Raw genomic sequence first — 20,703 nt, forward strand, 5'->3', positions numbered from 1 at the left:
TCATAACCATGTCCACCAATGAGAATTCTAATTCACCAGCTGCCCGCCTTAACAGATTCAAGAACAAGGGGAAAGACAGTACAGAAATGAGGCAGCACTGAATAGAGGTTAATGTGGAGTTCCAGAAACCTAAGAAGTATGACCCGATGCTGAAAAGGAGAAACGTCAGCTCTTTTCCAGATGATGCTGCTTCTCCACTGCAGGAAAACCACAACAAACAGGGCACTGTAAATTGGTCTGTTGATGACGTTGTCAAAGGCATAAATAGCAACAATTTGGAAAGCCAGCTCCAAGCTACTCAAGCTGCTAGGAAACTGCTTTCTAGGGAAAAACAGCCCCCCACAGACAGCATAATCTGGGCTGGTTTGATTCCAAAATTGTGTCCTCCTTGGGCAGAACTGATTGCAGTCCCATTCAGTTTGAATCTGCTTGGGCCTCACTAACACTGCTTCCAGGACATCAGAACAGACCAAGGCTGTGGTAGATGGAGGTGCTATCCCAGCATTCATTTCTCTGTTGGCATCTCCCCATGCTTACTTCAGTGAACAAGCTGTATGGGCTCTAGGAAACATTGCAGGTGATGGCTCAGTTTTCCGAGACTTGGTTATCAAGTACGGTGCAGTTGACCCACTGTTGGCACTTTCAGCGGTTCCTGATACGTCATTTTTAGCATGTGGTTACTTACATAATCTTACCTGGACACTTTCAAATCTTTGTCACAACAAGAATCCTGCACACCCCCTTAGATGCTGTTGAGCAGATTCTTCCTACTTTAGTTCATCTCCTGCATCACGATGATCCAGAAGTTTTAGCTGATACCTGCTGGGCTATTTCCTACTTTACCAATGGTCCAAATGAATGGATTGAAATGGTTGTGAAAACTGGGGTTGTACCCCCACTTGTGAAGCTTTTAGGAGCTACTGAATTGCCAGTTGTGATTCCCACGCTAAGAGCCATAGGGAATATTGTCACTGGGACAGATGAACAGACTCAGGTTGTAATGGATGCAGGAGCACTTGCCATCTTTCCCAGCCTGCTAACAAACTCCAAAACTAATATTCAGAAGGAAGCTATGTGGACAATATCAAACATCACGGCTGGCTGCCAGGACAAGATATAACGAATTGTAAATCATGGATTAGTCCCATTCCTTGTTGGCATTCTTTCTAAGGCAGACTTTAAGACACAAAAGGAAGCTGTATGGGCTGTGACCAACTATACAAGTGGCGGAACAGTTGAGCAGATCGTATACCTTGTTCATTGTGGCATAATAGAACCATTGATGAACCTCCTAACTGCAAAAGGCAACAGAATTATTCTGGTTATCCTGGATGCCATTTCAAATATCTTTCAGGCTGCTGAGAAACTAGGTGAAACTGAGAAACTTAATATAATGATTGAAGAATGTGGAGGTTTGGACAAAATTGAAGCTCTACAAAACCATGAAAATGAGTCTGTGTACAAAGCTTCATTAAATTTGATTGAGAAGTATTTCTCTGTGGAAGAAGAGGAAGATCAAAATTGTGCCAGAAACTACCTCTGAAGGGTATACATTCCAAGTTCAGGATGGCACTGCTGGGACCTTCAGCTTTTAGATTGTACCTCTGAGGCATAAAGTTGTTTGTTGTGTACTATGTTTGGTAGAAGTTTCTCTTACTGTTTCTCTACTAAGAACTCTTTTTACGTGTGGTTTGTTATTGTAGCACTTTTTACAAAGAAACTATGCTTGAACAGTTCCAAACTGTACATACTGTATGAAGCTTCTCCTCTCAATGGGTTTCTTATTTCTATGTGGGATTTCATATCTTGCAGTGTCCTGTAAATAAAGATTAAATTCCACCCTTTTCTTTACTTCAAAAAAAAATTACCTAGAAACAAATGACAGTGAAAACTCGATGACCCAAAACCTATGGGATGCAGCAAAAGCAGTTCTAAGAGGGAAGTTTATAGCAATACAATCCTACCTTAAGAAAAAAGAAAAATCTCAAATGAACAACCTAACCTTACACCTAAGAAGAACAACAAAAAAAAACCCAAAGTTAGCAGAAGGAAAGAAATCATAAAGCTCAGATCAGAAATCAATGAAAAAGAAATGAAGGAAGCAGTAGCAAAGATCAATAAAACTAAAAGCTGGTTCTTTGGGAAGATAAACTCAATTGATAAACCATTAACCAGACTCATCAAGAAAAAAAGGGAGAAGACTCAAATCAACAGAATTAGAAATGAAAAAGGGGCTTCCCTGGTGGCGCAGTGGTTGAGAGTCCGCCTGCCGATGCAGGAGACACAGGTTCGTGCCCCGGTCCAGGAAGATCCCACATACCACGGAGCGGATAGGCCCAGGAGCCATGGCCGCTGAGCCTGCGCGTCTGGAGCCTGTGCTCCGCAGCGGGAGAGGCCACAACAGTAAGAGGCCCGTGTACCGCAAAAAAAAGAAAAAATGAAATTGAGCTATTTTGTGGTGAGATGGATGGACCTAGAGCCTGTCATACAGAGTGAAGTAAGTCAGAAAAACAAATACTGTATGCTAACACATAATATGGAATCTAAAAAAACAAAAATGGTTCTGACAAACCTAGGGGCAGGACAGGAATAAAGAGACAGACGTAGATAATGGACTTGAGCATGTGGGAAGGGGAAGGGGAAGCTGGGACAAAGTGAGAGAGTGGCATGGACATATATACACTACCAAATGTAAAACAGCTAGCTAGTGGGACGCAGCTGCATAGCACAGGGAGATCAGCTCCGTGCTTTGTGATCACCTAGAGGGGTGGGATAGGGAGGGTGGGAGGGAGACACAAGAGGGAGGAGACATGGGGATATATGTATACATATAGCTGATTCACTTTGTTATACAGCAGAAACTAACACAACATTGTAAAGTTAACTATACTCCAATAAAGATGTTAAAAAAAAAAAAGGAAATCTGAAGATAATATTAAACAAGGGAAAAAACTGAGTAACCTATCCCAAAAGAGGAGATAGTTTCACTTGATGGATTTAATGGTGAATTCTTTACAACAATAAAGGAATAGATTATTCTATTTTATATAAACTGTTAACAGATCCCAGAAAAAAATAGAAAGCCTACCTAATTCATTATATAAGACAAAAGTGACTCTAACGCCAAGGCCCATTTTTGTATTTGTGTTTAATTACAAAAATGAAAAAAAAAGTTATAACCCAATACCTTTTATAAATATAGTTGTTAAAATCTTAATTAAAATAACAGTGAATAAAATTAAGCATTACATGAAAAGAAGAGTCTGTCATAACCAAATAGGATCAATTCCAAGAGGCAACACAGTTTCATGCTCAGAACAAGACAGCCTTCAGAACTGGACTGCTCGGGCTGAAATTCCAGCCCCATCATGGTCCACTGTGTGACCAGGGCAAGTTTCTTAACATTTGGTGCCTTAAGTCCCCTCATCTCTCACCTGGAGATAATCAGATAATACTTTTAAAGTACTTTAGCACAGAGACCAGCACATAGTAAGCATTCAATAAATGCTAATTTCATTTATTTAGCTTATGATGATCTCAGGGATGTAAAAATGGTTCAGTATAAGGCACTGAGGACAGACCCCTTCAGTTGATGGGAGGCAAGGTGTTGCCTAGAAATGAACTAGAAGAAACATAGAAAGAAACCAAGATCACAGAAACAAACATTAATCAGAATAATTACATAAATGTGGAATTATGAGTATATGTGAACATTTTAAAATAATAGTAGAATTAAATATAGGACATTTACCTTCTAAAGCATAGTAAAAGATTTAAAATTTTTTCAAATAGTGATAAAAATAGGAATTAAAAAAATAGGATGTAAATAGGATGACAGTGTCACCACAATTGTAACAGTAGCAAAAATAAATAAAAAGTGTTTAGTCTCATAATGAAAGGCGTGGTGTTGATTACATTAAAAAGCAGATCTAACAAGCTGTGTTCTAAAATGTTACTTTTTAAAAAGACTCAAAATATAGAAATAAATACCATGAAGATGCTTATCTTAGAAACATATATATATATATATATCCAAAAACAAAAGGAGGGGGTAATTTTAATATCCCATAGTGGGAAATGATTAGGTAAATTATAGTAAATGTATTATTTTTCAGTCCTTAAAATGATCATACTAGAGTACTAGCTACTCTGTTAGGTCCTGTACTAGTCCTAGGAGTAGAAGCAAATAAATGTGGTCCTTGGCATCCTGGAGTTAACAGTCTGGGTGGGAGTTATAGAGACACCTCCTATGTGATGCCTCTACCTGTGTTACCCAGTTCAGATGTGGCATGATGATAAAGGAAGCCTCGGGGGCTTGAGAAGGATCACTGAAAAGGAGGGGAGGCATGAAGAAGGGGAGAGCCTGGACTGGAGGAGGCTAATCTGAGTCTTCAGAGATGAATATGAATTAGCCAAGTGAAGGAAGAGCAGAAAGGACATTGTGAGCCTGGCTCATAGCAGGTGCTCAGTAAATGTATTGTTATGAATGAAGCAGGGTGATGAGCAGGCAGAGATGGGGGAGATCAAGAGCTACTTAGAAGACAGACTGGCATCAGTGGTAACTCCTAGGTATGTGCGGGGGAAGGTGAGTGGGTGAAGAATGGTGCTACCAACTCTGATAGGAATAGGGGTAGAAGAGGATGCTTTTATGAGGGAAGACGAGGACTTCACTTGCGGGTATGCTGAGGTATTGAGGTGCCTTTGGGACATCCAGGTGAGATGGAGAGTAATTTGGCAAGTGTAGAGCTCCACAGCTGGTCTGGTCACACTGTGGGGCTCAGTCGTGTGGGATCTTGGGCAGAGGAGAGGAAAGGAGTGAGGAAGACTGAGAGGGTCAGTGGGCTGGGAAGACAGTCTGGTTCCGGAAGCAATGGGAGGGAGGGATCGCACAGGCTGTCAGACGCACCTAAGAAAGAACTGAAAGCATCCACTGGCTTTGGCGCATGAAGTGGGATATTCCTGCTGTTAACCTGATACGTATCATTTTGGATCCTGAGTTTTTAAAAGAAGTTAGAAATCTAAAAGGTGGTCAAAGTCAGGAGAATAGCCAATGTTTCCTTGTTTTCCTCAGGCTATGATTTCCTCACAAGCCTCTCAATTATTTTGCAGAGGCTGGCATCTGACCCTCGATGTAAAGGAATGCCCCTTTCCAGCTTCCTGCTGAAGCCCATGCAGAGGATCACCCGCTACCCCCTCCTCATCAGAAGTGTAAGTGCCCAGCTGGGAGAAGCAGGACCCTTTGAGATTCACAGAGGCTGATAGGGAGCCTCCAGATACACCAGCCACCCACCACGTGGTCCGACTATACTGTCTGGTGGACCAGGCACCGTGTGTGTGTGTGCGCGCACACGCCCATGGACACACATGCAGTCTGAAAGGATAAATCCTTGAAGTGGGCAAATAAAAGAGGTATCCAGGTCATTTGGGTTACCTGTCCTCCCCCTTCCCAGGAAGCTCCCTGGCCTCTCGGGGTCATGAGTGTATTTTGTCTAGGCAGGGCAACGCCCTCTAGGTCTCCAGCTGTGGAAAGAGTCCACAGTTAGTATGACCTTGGGGTCCAGTCTTCCTGCTGAGATCTGAATTCATCTACCAACTGAATGTGTAACCTAGACGTCCCAGCAGTCTCCAACTCAGTGTCCTAGACAGCTCATCATCGTCCCCTGGCTGTATCCTACCTCAGCTGGCTGACTACACAGTCCCTCTAAAATTCCATTCATCTTTTTGACACAAACAATGTTGGCCTCTCGAGCTGATACGCCTTCTAAGGAGAAGGCAGACTTTCAAAGGATTATTCCACAGGTAATCATTGAGGTAATTTTAATCATCTTACAAAGAAAAACAGTAGAAATAATATAAGACTGTTGCTTTTATTATGCCTTGATCTCTGGTTTGTAAGCCATGTTAACTCAATATAGACCTTATGTTACAGAATTAATGTCACAGTTCTGATACCAAATGGACCCGTTAATATACATTAATCCACAGTCCCTTACCTGAAATATTTGGGGCCAGATGTGTTTCAGAATTCAGAATGTAATTCAAATGCTGTATATTACATGACACCCCAACAAGCCTGGGCAGCACCGATAAGCAACACATTAATAGTCCTATAGAGAAATTCATGAATAATCACTATAAGTAGACATAAAAAGTTCATCTCTTCAGTTTAGGTCAAGTTTTGCCACTAAATGAGTAATGAAAACAGCTTTAGGCTTCCAGAGCTTTTTCATATCTTGGAACTATAAATGAAGCACAGGAGTCGTCTACTGATGGGCCCGCTAATTTCCAGAGGGACCACACAAATTTGCATTCTCTATCCCTTTACCTTTGGAACATTAGCGTGAAGTCACTTCTCAGTGAAATGAATGCATTTTCCTACATGCTGACAACATGGTTTTATTGTGTTTTTTTCCGTGGCAGGGGATTCATTGCTTTCAGCAGATTTCTCAGAAGGATCAGTGACCCCCAAAATATAATGAAATGTTGCTATTCAGCAAGTTAACATACTTACCAAAGGCGCAGGCAGTTTATACTGGAGGGTTCACCCTAAAGGCACATGGCTTGTTACTGGGGGAAGTAGGGACGCACCCTTACACATACAGCCTATCCCCAGACCCAGCTAGAGGGCCACCAGAGACCCACAGGGCACTTGGTCCATGTAGCGCTTGGCCCACCCTCTTGTCACTGAGTCACCTGTCTCCCCGAGTACTCGGGGGCCCTGAGCCTCTCAAGGGTAAATGACTGTCTTGCCCACTATTGTATTTCCAGCGCCCAGCACCCAGATGGCAGGGCAGGTGGAAGACGTAAGACATCCCACATGACACAGCCCCCTCTCTTCCAGATTCTGGAGAACACCCCAGAAAATCACGTAGACCACTCCTCTCTGAAGCTGGCCCTCGAGCGGGCAGAGGAGCTCTGCTCGCAAGTTAATGAAGGAGTTCGGGAGAAGGAAAATTCAGACCGACTGGAGTGGATCCAGACTCACGTGCAGTGTGAAGGTCTCGCGGAGGTGAGGCCTGTGGGGCTGAGCTGGGTGCCGCCAGGCAGGCTCTGGGTGGGGAGCCAGGTTCGTGCCTTCCCCTAGTGTAGACAGTGTGTGCCTCAGCTCAGCCCATGCAGACTCACCCTCCTGCCCATTCTTGGGTTGTCATCTTCCTTTCTCATAAAGAGAGATGTTTTGAGTTCTTTGAATTCAGCCGGGAGAATCAGTATTCTGTGGTTTTGTAAGTAATTATTTTCACTATGCCAGTTTGAACTTTGAAGAGAAATAAATGTAAGGATCTTCTGTGCAAAAGTGAATGATTACAGCCACACTCCCACCTAGAAGGTCTACCGCACCTCCCTCAGGTCCAGGGCGCTGGCCTCGCCAGGGGTGCTGGGAGTTACAAAGTGACAGTTTCTTTCTCTTTAAGCAACTTGTTTTCAACTCCCTCACCAACTGCCTGGGACCCCGCAAGCTCCTGCACAGCGGAAAGCTGTACAAGACCAAGAGCAACAAGGAGCTGCACGGGTTCCTCTTCAATGACTTCCTGCTTCTCACCTACATGGTCAAGCAGTTTGCTGTTTCCTCGGGCTCCGAGAAACTTTTCAGCTCTAAGTCCAACGCTCAATTCAAAATGTATAAAATGGTAAGTGTCACATTCCTGGCAGTAGCATCAAGAGCACAACGAGGTGTTTCCTTTACTTTAAGGACCTCCTTCCCAGCCTGAGCCTTTCCTGTCCTCATGGGACTCTCTCCACCTGCCTCCAGACGGCTCACGCTTCCTTTGTCACTTCCCAGGGAAGAAGCCTAGTGTGGCTGGGCCTTCACTGCCCTCTGACAGCCACCAGCTGGATTCCAGCTATGGATTCCAGCTTCCTTCGCAGCAAACACGATGTGTGATCCCACCTCCGTCCACATTCAGCATCGGGTCTCTCCGTAAAACCAAGGCTGACGGGAAGGGTCAAGTGTCAGTGCCTGGAGGAGAGACCCTGTCACGTGAGCTGTCAAAGACACTCGGTGCTCCTGTCCCCACTTTAGTAACATCTGATCTACCCTAGATATTTACTTTCATGACACAGAGGCAGTTTCTTTTCTCCTAAGTAAAGGACTCTGGAAGCTAGACCCCTCTACTTCTCAACAAGGCTCTTCAGAACAGACAATTCTGGACGTAGGAGGGTGGAGTGTTCTGACCCATTTCACAGCCTGTGTTTTGGCCCTAATTCTTTCAGCCCATTTTCCTGAATGAAGCCTTGGTGAAACTGCCCACAGACCCTTCCAGCGATGAGCCTGTCTTCCACATTTCTCACATTGACCGGGTCTACACCCTCCGAACAGACAACATTAATGAGAGGTCAGTCCTGACCACGTGTGACCTGCCTTGAGGCCTAGGAGAAAGCCTGACCTCTCCCTCCGCCATAAACCCACCTCCAGCCCGTGCTCACGCCCTACTAATTCCTCCTCCACCACAGTCCCACTGGCAGGCCTTGGTTTAGACGTGCCAGGTTACCGCAAACGCCTCTAACACACTTTCCTGCTTCCAGCCTCTCCTCGGGATCTTCCGAAGTGGGAGAGCCAACACCTCACTTCCTACTGCAATCCCTCAGGGACAGTCTGTGCTCCTTCGCCTGCTCTCTGAGGCTGTCCCGTGCCTCTGGGTCTCAGTCCCATCCCTGCACTCCCGCCGGATTGTCTGCCCTCCCCCACTGCCCTCCCCCACTGCCCTCTGCATGGGTGCCTTCTTCCCTCCCTGCCTGGCCAGCTACGCGTCCTGTCCTCTGGGTGTAGCTCCTCCTCCGCTGCGTGCACAGCTCTCTGCAGTAGAACCTGTCATTTGTCGTGCTGAGCTGCCATTGCATCTTCCATCTCTGTGCGCCCAGCACCTGACAAGTGCTTGGTGCCGTCAAGAACTTTCTAGAAATTCTCAGCTTGATCCTCAATTAGCAAACAAGTCCTTCAGTTGAATTACTGTGAAGTCTATGATTGGGAACTTCTCAAAGCCAAGGTTAGCAAGCACAGAGCTCTGGGGCTCCTGGTGGACCTGTGAGCCGTGTGCGAAGTCTGCCCGATGGCACTCTGCTTCTCCTCCAGGACGGCCTGGGTCCAGAAGATCAAGGCGGCATCTGAGCAGTACATCGACACCGAAAAGAAGAAACGGGAGAAGGCTTATCAAGGTAGTGGGGGGGGGGGCGGTGCCTGAGAGGGTTGGAACCAGCCACCAGGGGACCCTGGGCACTGGGCGGGGTCCCAGCTTCAGGGCACAGGCTGCTGCTCCTGCAGTGAGGGGATAAACAGGGACAGCCTGAAAGACCAGACTTGCCGCGGGCGAGCTCGGCAGAGCCCGCTCGGCCTCCCACAGCCGTTTCAAACCTCCTGGGGGCCTCCCTGAGCCCCCCCCCCACTGTCCCCTACATAGACGGGGGTCATCCAGTGCGAGCCCTGGGACCTCCCTTCTCTCTGTGGCAAGGTCTCTGTCCCTCCTCCCCACACACACTCTTCACTCTTGTTTCCAGGAAGAGGGGTCTGTCCTTTGCATAACCAGCCCTGCCTCTGCTTGGTCCATTTTGCTCCATCAAACTTCACTTCTACAGCCCGTTTCCCCTCTGCTCCTCCCCCACCCAGCCTCTACCCCACCCCTCCTCCAGGTCCAGCCAGCCTCCTCCCAGCACTGGGTTCGGGACCCTACACTCAGAGCCTTTCACTCCGCTTGCTGTCCCATCAATCTGTGCGAATGGCTTGCTCACACGACGTCAGTGACCACCCCCAACAACTTGGCTCGCTTTCCCCAACAGCAGGAAATTGAGGCCCCTCCCTCCCCCGGACCTCATGACACCCCTGAGGGTCCTTGTACCATCAGATCTTCTTTCATCATCTCCTTCCTAGCTCTGCTTCCTCCCACCCTACCCCAAGAGTTCTGAGCCTCCCTCCCTCGTGTCACCCCAGCTTCAGTGGTCACGGCTGGCCTGCTGTCCCTGCAGCCCCTGCTCTCCAGAAACACCTGCACCACTCCTCCTGTTGGATTAACCTCCTTCCAGAAGTAGCTCCTCCCGATAATCTCAGTGGCCGGTAGTATTGTCCTTGGGCGCACACTGGAAATGTGCTCTCTGACCACCCCCATCCCCCTGCATCTCTAGACAGTTGCAGAGTCCCGCATAGATTCTCTCCGTGGTTCTCTTCCCCATTTGCATAGCCCTGTCCTCTCCTGGTGGCACAGCCCTATTAAGACCCTCCAGTCTCCCACCAGGCTCTGGCACAAGGCCCCTCCCTAAGTCCTCCCACTTAGGTTCCTGGCTGCTGGAGTTGCAGCTCTTTATGTTTTTTTATTCAGGTTTCCCTTATTTTGTTATATACTCCTGAAAGGTATACGTAAATTGGCTTTTGCTAATTGAATCTTATTTTAATGGTACTTTAAAGGCGTGTTATTGAAAAATCAATGATTGAATCTTTTCAGAAAGCATATAATGATCTCTTAATTGGTCGAAGATAAATCGAAGTTTTTCTTTACACCATTATCTGTACATATTGTTATGCACTTTCCACGTGTTCCATTCTTTAGACCTTTATTACTTAACTCTGTGCCAGGCCCTGTGCTAGGCTTAACTGGGCCTACAAAATGAATATGGCCCAGCCCTGCCTTCAAGGGGAACTGAATGCCAGTGCCTGCTGGGCGGGTGGGCACATAGGAGGGGTGGGCCACTTCTCACAGAGAAGGGTCTACTTGCCCTGAGCTTTGAAAAGTCAGTAGCTCACCAAGCAGCTTTTGTTAGTTTTTAAACCCCTAAGGGCAAACCCTGCTTAACTAACTTTATAGTTACCAAGATAATCTGAGTTCACTAACTCATTTCTCTCCATATTAAAAGTGTTTCTGAGTACCTCCTAAAATAAGGTCTTAAATAAAAGTTTATAAGCTAAAGTGTTTACATGTAATTGGAATTATGGTGAGTGGTTAAGAAGGTAGACTTTGAGGACTTCCCTGGTGGTCCAGTCCACTTGCACTGCAGGGGGAACGGGTTCAATCCCTGGTTGGGGAACTAAGATCCCACATGCCACGCAGCACAGCCAAAAAAAATAATAATTAAAAATAAATTCTAAAAAAAGAAAGTGGACTTTGGTATCTGATGTGTTTTTGACCTTGCCGTTTTAGAAGCTCTGTGACATAAGCACGTTATGGTCATTTCTAAGACTCAGTTTTCTCATATTTGACAATGGCAGTTACAAAGAGCTGCGCTGTAAATGTGCAGTTTAAGTATTGTAACTTATGTAAAAGTCGATCACGTGCCTAACACAAAGTAAGTATCCAATAAATGTTAGCTGCTTTTAAGTGCTGAATGAATATAATGTGTGGTGATGTTATTACTATTACTACTGCTAGGCAGTGGAGGGGTTAACACAAGGATGAATAAAGTCTGTGCTCTGCCATGGCCCCTCCTGACAGAGGGGATGGACTGACACAGAAGTTCACACCCAGCAGGCTGTGGGATGCACAGAGGAGGGAAGGGATCCAGGAGGTGAGATTGGACCTGCATGTTCAAGGATGTGTAGGATGCTGATGGGCAGAGATGGTGGCGAGGTACCCTAGCAGGCGACACAGCCTGGGCAAAGTCACAGAGCAGCCAGATGCTGCCAGGCCCAGTTCAGTGGCACGTGAGGCTGGAGAGTGCTGGAGTTGGTCAGAAAGACAAGACTATCTACAGCTTAGCATCATCACTCTGCTGTCTGCATTCTCAGAGAAGAAATTAACATCACTACTCTTCCTCTTTTGTAGCTCGCTCTCAAAAGTCTTCAGGCATCGGGCGTCTGATGGTACATGTCATTGAAGCTACAGAACTAAAAGCCTGTAAACCAAATGGTAAATGCTTCTTTCATTCAACTGGTGTGGTAACTACCCTGCTCTTTGCTGATAACTCTTCTGAACAGTGAATAACGGGACACTTTTTAAAAGTCAGTATTTCCAGTGCCACTAAAATGGTTATTGGACCAAAATTATTATCACTCTAGTTTCCCAATAAATACCGATGCCTCCTTCCTCAGTGCTTCTGAGTAGAGAAGGCAGGAAGCAAGCTGCACTGACACATGCTCATGGGGAGCAGCCCTGGCATTCGCGCCCACAGTCCCTCCCCAGGTTTATGATGCTGTCAGCACTGGGAACAGAGACCACAAGGCAGATGCAGACCCTCAGGCAGTGACCCCTGCGGCCATGGTCTATAGAGAAACATCTGTGTAGATCCTGCTTCTGCTCGAAGAAGGCCCTCTTGTCACATGCCACATGTATACTGGTTTGTTTTTGTTCAGGAAAGAGCAATCCATACTGTGAAATCAGCATGGGCTCCCAGAGCTACACCACCAGAACCCTTCAGGACACACTAAATCCCAAGTGGAATTTTAACTGCCAGTTCTTTATTAAGGATCTTTATCAGGATGTGCTGTGTCTTACCATGTTCGACAGAGACCAGTTTTCACCAGATGGTAAAGTATAACTCCGGGGGGTGGGGGCGGGGATATGAAGTTTCCCCCATACTCTAGGATCTGGGGTCTGGAAGCCGGGTGCTCAGCCTTGTTTTTACCCCAAGACACCTAAGGGCAGTGACACAGGCCATGGTCCTCAGCAGCTCTCAGTGGCTGCAGGTGGGATACCTTCTCAGGGGTAAGGGGGGGGTGGCCTCAGGTGTGTTTCAGGTCTTTGACCCCAGTCACCCCTGCTTACCTAATGGAAACGCTGTGCTCCTGGCACCTACTGAATGGGTGAGCCATTCCCTGACCAAAGAGGCTTGGATTCCCAGCAGTTTCAGTTTCCCTCACACAAATCCCTTGTTCTGCATGCATCCATCCATTCACAGTATCCAACGGCCATTAACCAAAAGAAGTTACTTGTTTTGAATTTGAAAGTTTTATGAATCCTGTTTCAGACACTCCTTCTGTGATAGTTTTTTAACAGTTTTTTAAAGAAGACTTTTGACTCTCACTTGTCTATTCACCAGATTTCCTGGGTCGCACTGAAGTTCCAGTGGCAAAAATTCGAACAGAACAGGAAAGCAAAGGCCCTACAACCCGCCGACTGCTGCTGCATGAGGTCCCCACTGGGGAGGTCTGGGTGCGCTTTGACCTGCAGCTTTTTGAGCAAAAAACTCTCCTGTAGGGGCCTTAGGGATCTGCCCACTAGGCTGGGGCTGGAGAAGATAGCCAGTGCTGCCCCTGAGCTGGCGGAGCGTCGCGCCGCTTCATCCATCACAAGGCCACGCATGCTGGGGCCTCTATTTTATCGCACACTAAATCGCTAGCAATCTATGCAAACATGACCTTCCCTATAAATAAACCAAACCCCATAGCACAGTGCCTTGTATTAGTGTTAACATGTTCGGCTGTGTTTAGATGCCAGGATTTCCATTTTCAGGGCTATAAAAAGTATTATGTGGAAATGAGGCATCAGACCACCAGACGTTACCACTTGGTTGAATGTGTCCACTGTGGGTGGTTTGGGTGACGCTGTAATCATTTCACACCACGTGACTTCCGCTGGGTCACAGCCACTCAGGAGGTGAAGGACTGGGAAGAAATGCAGCCTCAGCGTGGGAACAGCCTGATTACGGAAATAGTGTCCACTTGTGCACTGAATAAAAACAGAAACTTGATCATTTTATTCCTGATTAGATTTTATCATTCTCTGCTGAGACAATATAGTTTGAAATCTAAGGGGGAAAGCTTGATTTACTTTAAATACTGTGAACTCTAATGATGCAGAAAATATTTTTCAACGTTAGTTTTCTGAAGTATAAATTATTTATGTAAATTCCTTGTTTTTGCATATGTCATAGGACATGCATCTTTAAGCTTTATCATTGCCAATATGTACAGAAAGAGAATAAAAATATAAGTTTATGAATGTAACTTCAAAGCCTGACTGATTTACTTTCTATGTGAAAGGCTTTTAAAAGGTAATTTCAGGGGCTGCTTGTAATGAATCAGGACAGAATGTGGCGGGGGAGTGGTCAGTCAGGAGACCCCAGAGCCTCGTCTTGACTGCCATTGACTTGCTCTGTGACTCTGGTCACTTTACCTACTGTTTCTGGGGCTTGGTTTCTTTGATGGCTAGAATGGATGATCTCTGTGGGAGCTAGAGCGTTCCCTTTTGAGTGCCTCTGTTTGCCTAGCTGAGTAAACCCTCAGGGGTAACTTAGCCATGAAGAAAATGCACAAGTATTAAAAATCATCAGCAGGTCCCTCAGCCCCTCCAGCTCCAGAAGCACCTGTCTCCCTCCCCCTGCCCCCATGCTGTCAGAGACACATCCACACCTGTCAGAGCTGTTTACTCAGCCTCTGGATTTTGAAATGTGAACTCTGTCTTGAACACTGATAAAAATAAGGTCTTTCTTACACACTAAATCCCTGGGTTAATGAGTACAACTGGGAAAAGATCTGCCTTTTGGAAGGAATCACACAGGCTACAGAAGCCCTGATTTCTCAGGGAGCAGGTGTTCTCTAGCAGCTATAAGGAAGGATTCAAATGTCCCCACACCATAGCCCCTGTTTCTGCCTAAACATAATCACTGGACAAAGAAAAACTGGAAAACAATTCAGAATATTCAAGGAAAAAAAATCCATCATTCCAGGTATTGATCCTGGGCACTGATGGGCTAAAACACAGACCTAAAAGGAATACGCCCCAGTGTCAAAGGAAGAGACGCTCAATATCTGAACCCAGACAATTAAGAATGTTGCTCAATTTAGGGAAAGTCTGGCTGCTCAGGCTCAGCCGCACTGAGCAAAGCAAACTGCTGATCTTCTACAGGGTTCTGAGACTCGAGCTGTGTTGGTTATGGAGGCAGGTGTGGGCTGATGTTCACAAGTCTGCCTCTGACCAGCTGACTTTCAAAGCATACAGCTGCCACTGATGTCAGGCAGGCTTAAAACCAGTCCTGGGGTTACCTGTGACCATAGCTATAGGATAATCCTTTCCTGGGACTGTGGGACTTCCTCACTGGGATGAACTGTGGCTAGTGCCATGTCTCCATGTCTAGATATGTTAGCATTCTTGTGGGACTCAGGACAGAGGAGCCTGCAAGAGGTGAGTCAGACAACTATGAAGTTACAGAGGATAGTTAATGGCAGTACTTCCAGCAACTCCAGTCACCCCCTTTGATGGAGGAACATGGCACTGCTCCTTAAGAAGTCACATCCTCTCCTGACAAAAACGGTAGCCTGATTTTCTGAAGGGCGAGGAAGGGACTACCTTACACTACCTACCCCTCCAGGGGAAAGACTGAGTGGCTGGAGGAGAGCCCAGCAAGCCCCTCCCGTGCTCTTCAGGATCAGGGTGCCCAGGCGGGCACGCCGGACAGCTCCACGCTCTGAAAGGGGACCCAAATTCTGAGCAGTCTAACATCACAAAGTCAGAGTGGCTTCGAGGAGATCGAGTACCCTGGTGAATGACCATGTGCTTTGGCACCAGAGGGACTGGACGTGGGATAGAGAACACCGCCACTTTCAAACCGTGCAGCTGACCTGGAGCGAGTTAGCAAACCTCTGAGCTTTGTGTAATGGAAGGTGATAATACTACCTTGCTGGGAAATTTTTTAAATGAATACACAGTACCTCACGCAGTTCCCGATTCACAAGGAGAGCTCAATAAACAGTAACTTATTATTCGGATATTCCTCAATTTAGGGAAAGTCTGGCTGGTCAGGCTGAGCTGCATTGAGCAAAGCAAACTGATCTTCTATTTCTTTCTTCTGTTTTTCCATTTCTGGAGAGAAAAAATGTTGGCAACGTTTTAACTGTTGTAGAGACACTGCAAAGTAAAGGTCAGCAAAGCTTTGTTACAAATGGCCCCTTATGGGGCACAGTTCCGGGGGCCCAGGACCTCTGCTGTCATCACTCTTCTTTCCACGGGCTGTGACCTCTGCCTCTGCTGGCCTTCCCCACCTACCCAGGATCTGGGTCTGTGCCGTCTGGTTCCTAAAACCTATTGACAGAAGAGCTGAGTGTAGGGTGGGGAAGAGGGGCTCACGAGACAGGGAGGAACTTCCCGGCTGATTCCAACTGACACTCATCTTCCGGGCAGCTTCCCAGCCAGCCCTCCCCTCACCTTACCCTCACTCTATCTGGGGTCTGCACCTCTCAGACAGGGCTTCCCGTGTCTCTGGACTCCACACAGCACTAACTTTCTGTGGTGTGGCAGAGATGACCAGCTCTCCATGAGACGCCAGCTCTCCCTGCCACTGTGCTCTGAGCAGCAGGGACTACTCTTCCCAGCACCCCCTGCCCCCTGCAGTCAGGGGCCGCCTTGTGACTTGGTCCTGGGGGCCCCCCTACACCCCCAGGCCAGACGTCCTCCATGACCTCTTCCCTTTTCAGTTTGACAGGAATGAATTCCTGGGGCAAGCTTAGCAGCCAGGTGCTGGAGATGAGAAATGTTCCTACAGCCAGGCGCCCTAAAGACTGCAATGAAAGAGGGACGGCCTGCCAACCTGCTGACCCACCGGCTCCGGTACAGGAGCAAAAAATAAACTTCCAGTGTACGTAACCCACGCTCCACTTTTTGATCTCTTGGGAGCAACAGTTAGGCTGCCCTACCGTAAGGGCCTGGCTGACCACAGTCACGTTCAAACCTGACTGAGGGGCTGGCTCCCCGTGCTCTCAGACAGAAATACGCTCAGAGGTAACTTACCACATGAGAGGCATCCGTTTCTCTCTGGACAGACAGGAGAACAATGGGATTGGGTAGGAGTTGGGTCACAAAATACCTATCTAACAAGGTTTTTAAGCTAGAGAAAAGGACAGCCCCTCGCGCTTTGTGTGTGGTGGAGGGAAGGAGCCAGGCTGGTGCGTGAAAGAAGAGATGCAAAAATCTACGGCTCGCTCAGAACGGCAGGAAGCTGCTACCTACCAAGTGCCCGAAGCCCTCCCTAGAAGCGTCCCAACCCTCAGGCTTCAGGGTACAGGTTGTGGGAGAGAGGATGGAAGGGGAAATAGACCGTGAGCTGCCAGCTGTACCAACCAGGGTGTGAGCTCTGGGTAGGAAATCTGTGCATGGAAATTTCCTGCATGTAAAGGCCCTTCACATAAACTATCATTTTGCCCTAATTTTTTTTTTAGTATAAATTTCATTTCAAAAGATTCCCACCTGTTGTGACCAAACTATGGAGAACAAAATTTTTGGTCTGGTTTGGATGTAATAAGCAGTAAATGGTAGGAAAATGGCAGGAGAGCAAAAACTCAGAAAAAAAGAGCTGAGGATATCCTAGAGGGAAGATCCCCTCTGGCCAGGTTTTCTCTCACCTTATGAAGGGCACAATCTGTCCCCCAGAAGTGGGGTCCGGGGTCCCACAATCTCCTTTTTGAGCGTCTTCACCCAAGGCTCTCCTGCCAAAGGGTGCCCAGAAGAGACCCCACCACTTCTTCTGCATGAAATAAACCCTCCTTCTGCCTCCTCTTTCTCACTCCCTTCTTTGGCTACTACTGCCTGTTCTGCCCTCAGAGTCTGTCTGAGAGGAAGGGATTTGTCAATGGATTCTGGACTCTGTTTGCTATCTGTCGGATGTTACACAACTCTGCCATCCGAGCCCTGTTCCCCCCAGATCTCTGCTCACCAGACTCTTCTTTTCATGCTTTTTACTCCTGGCCAAGCTTCGAGGAATAAAACTGCCTTTCAGAAACAGTCTGACTTAGGTCACTAGTCGTTTTCTCTTTATCAGGCAGATATTTCTCTTCTGCACAGACAAGCTTTTCAGGACTGCAAAGAAAAGTAGAAAAAATTTACCTTAATTCAGTATAAACAGAATTGTACCATTCAATAACTGTCTGAAAATTAAGTTAAGGAACTCAATACTCACTTGATGAAAAAGAGAGACTGAGAAAACATCACTTTGTGGCCGTCAATCAGTCTGCGCCACCCACACCTCTGCTGCTGCCACTCTTAGGCAGTAAGTCACGTGACCTTCTCAGGCTGTGGCAGAGGCCCCTGACCCAGAGCCTCAGGCCCTAGAGCTGTAATTGGGACAGAGGGGCTCCAGGCAGCTTTAGAGGGCTCAGACCAGAAAGGCAGGACCAGGGCATCCATTTTCCAGGACATGCACAAGAAAGCAGAGAAAGAGAAAGGAAGCAGTTCACAAAGAGAAGCTATGACGAATGCCACACAGTCCCAAAGAGGAAAGGACTGGCCTCGTGGTCTCTCAAGTGGCCTGGCTATCTTCCTGACTGCTATGGTCTGAATGTTTGTGTCCCCCCCAGAATTCAGATGTTGAAACACAACCCCCAATGTGATGTTATTAGGAGGTGAGGCGTTTGGGAGGTGATTAGGTCATGAGGGCAGAGACCTCATAAATGGGATTAGTGACCTTATAAAACAGGCCTAAGAGAGTTCCCTCACCCCTTCCACAGTGTCAACCAGAAAGCAGGTCCTTACCAGACACTGAATCTGCTGGCACCTTGATCTTGGACTTCCCTGCCTCCACAACTGAGAGAAATGTATTTCTGTCATTTATAAGCCACCCAGTCTCGTATCCTGTTATAGCAGCCTGAACAGACAGAGACACTGACTGTGGCTTCCATGACAGACTGATGCTTTCTAACATACCCAGGCCCCCTTGCCTTTTTTTTTTTAACTTGACAAGGACTCTGCTTTTTGTAATCAAACTGTCTCTAACATAGCCACCTTGCTCTTAAGTCCTTTTCTTACTTTATTGAACAGCCACCTGAGGCACCTCCAGGAGTGTCCTCTCAGAATGTTTCCCAGGGCTGTCTCCACTCCTGCCCTGGGAAGCCCAGGCCTATCTAGAGAAATCACCGCCTCCTTCATTCCTCCATTCCTGCCTTCCTTCCTTTACTCATCATACAATGTTCCAGCTAAGCATTTACTCATCAATGTTCCCAGAAGCATTTACTCATCATACAATGTTCCAGCTAAGTGCTGGGAGCACCAAGATAAGTTAGCAGCCCCTGCCCTCAAGGGGCTTGCTGTAGAGGCAAGAGGCAAATGGGGGAGTAGAGGTACTTCATCGTGTGATAATCCTCTCAAGTGCTGACTTGACCCAGATATTTCTGTGCTTTAGTATATTTCTTTTCTTTAGGGAGTGGGGATTTTTTAGAAGAAGCCAGAAAAGGTGGCAGGATTCAGAGGGCACCTTATGTGCTATGTTGAGTCTGGACATTATTGGAAGGGTTATGGGAAGCTACTGAAGGGTTTTCTGTTGGGGAGGGTTGATCACTTCAAAAAGATGGAAAGGTAGAGAGTCCATCAGAAGAGACAGACCCAAGCGCAGAATACCAGTTAAGGAGCTATGACCATCTATAAAGGCTGAGGAGCCAGAGAAGGGAGATGAGGAAATAAAGCAATATAAAGTCTTTGTCTTGCTAGGGGATGGGGAGTTATATAATTATTGACATTTAAATAAAAATATTTGTTAAAACTGATAAAGAAACCATGAAACCAGAAATAGAACATAAAACTTCCAAATCACAAGAAAACAAAGTAGTGTTGTTCATTCCAGCAAAACTCAGGATGGGGGATAAAAAGGAAACACCAAGAAAACACAACAGGGCTTTTTCTTTTTTTTCTTTCTCTCTCTCTTTCTTCCTCTCTTTCTTTCTCTCTTTTATAATTTTTTTTTTGTAGAATTTATAAGTCTGCACAGACTGACACTCCTGCTGCAAAAACTAGAGAAAAATAAAAAGAATTCACCTCCTTCCGGCCCCACAAAATTCATACTTTAAAGTCTTTGGACAGCAGTGTAAACAATTCCAGAGAAGAAAGAGCCCTTCCAGAATGAGCTGGCAATCTCTGGCTACTTTGTCCCCTGGGAGCTTTGGCCAACATCAGGTAGCAGGGACTGACTCCTCCATGCCCCCGGCGTACCTCTGGTGGATCTTTCCTCCCAGGCCTGGTGCTGTCCTTGAAAGTGAGTAGTCAACCTTGTTCTGAACACCACCCCACCCTGCGGAGGGGGGATCAAACCAGGGCACTTGAAAGAGGTCCCCTCAGGCCCTGAATATAGACAGCCTTCCCCAAAACCCATCTGAAAAAGAACCCAATAAAATGCTAGAACTATAAAAATAAAACAATTGAAAATAAGAACTCAGTGGGTGGGTTTAACAACATATTATTAGACACAATTGAAGAGATAATTAGTAAAAATACCTAGTATCAAATATGGGGCAACAAAAAGGATGGGAAATACACAAGAAAGGGTAAGAGACAGGGAGTACAATGAGAAAATCTAAAATATGTTTAACTGGAGTACCAGAAAGAAAGTAGAGAATATGGCAGAGGTAACCATCAAAGAGAAAATGAATGAGAACTTCCCAGAACTGACTAAAGATATCACTTTACAGATACAAAAAGACCCATGAATCCTGAGTAGGATAAATAAAAAGAAATCCGCATCTAGAAACATCATGGAAAACTACTAAAATCAAAGACAACAAGAAAATCTTAAAGGCATCCAGAAAAAAAAATAATTATCTTCAAAGGAACAACGGTAGGATGGGCAATTGAAAGAGCAAAAGACAGGGGGATATAATATTTGTTGAAAGAAAATATCTGCCAACCTAACATTCTTAATCCTGTGAGAACAGCCTTTAAGAATGAAAGTGAAAAAAAAAAAATAAAAAATAAATAAAAATAAATAAAAATTTAAAAAAAGTAATAAAAAAAATAAAAAATAAAAAAAGAATGAAAGTAGTCTTGAAATGGCTACATACTGTGTGATTCCAACTATATGACATTCTGT

The 20,703-nt window shown here is 46.2% G+C and overlaps 1 protein-coding gene, 1 non-coding gene and 1 pseudogene across 11 annotated transcripts in view; 2 read left to right on the forward strand and 1 right to left on the reverse strand.

Annotated features, from left to right (window-relative positions):
* ITSN2 (intersectin 2) overlaps window positions 1-13,882 on the forward strand; it is a 158,936-nt gene extending 145,054 nt beyond the window's left edge. For all 10 annotated transcript variants that reach the window (XM_030858252.3, XM_060309812.2, XM_060309818.2 and 7 more), the window contains 8 exons: window positions 5,110-5,208; window positions 6,842-7,009; window positions 7,413-7,628; window positions 8,212-8,333; window positions 9,071-9,153; window positions 11,745-11,828; window positions 12,272-12,445; window positions 12,958-13,882. In XM_030858252.3, coding sequence (XP_030714112.1) covers window positions 5,110-5,208; window positions 6,842-7,009; window positions 7,413-7,628; window positions 8,212-8,333; window positions 9,071-9,153; window positions 11,745-11,828; window positions 12,272-12,445; window positions 12,958-13,115 — 1,104 coding nt within the window. In that variant the 3' untranslated portion in view covers window positions 13,116-13,882. The remainder of the gene's footprint in view (window positions 1-5,109; window positions 5,209-6,841; window positions 7,010-7,412; window positions 7,629-8,211; window positions 8,334-9,070; window positions 9,154-11,744; window positions 11,829-12,271; window positions 12,446-12,957) is intronic.
* LOC115854260 (importin subunit alpha-1 pseudogene) lies at window positions 9-2,726 on the forward strand (annotated as a pseudogene).
* On the reverse strand, window positions 3,641-20,386 carry LOC115854268 (uncharacterized). The gene is made up of 5 exons (XR_009566293.1): window positions 17,809-20,386; window positions 17,566-17,708; window positions 15,569-15,719; window positions 12,684-13,586; window positions 3,641-9,102 (listed from the first exon to the last, which is right to left on the reverse strand). It is a non-coding gene; the product is annotated as an uncharacterized protein (transcript).
* Window positions 20,387-20,703: the final 317 nt, after the last annotated feature.

This window comes from Globicephala melas, chromosome 12, assembly GCF_963455315.2.
Source record: "Globicephala melas chromosome 12, mGloMel1.2, whole genome shotgun sequence".
NCBI classification, from domain to species: Eukaryota; Metazoa; Chordata; class Mammalia; order Artiodactyla; family Delphinidae; genus Globicephala; species Globicephala melas.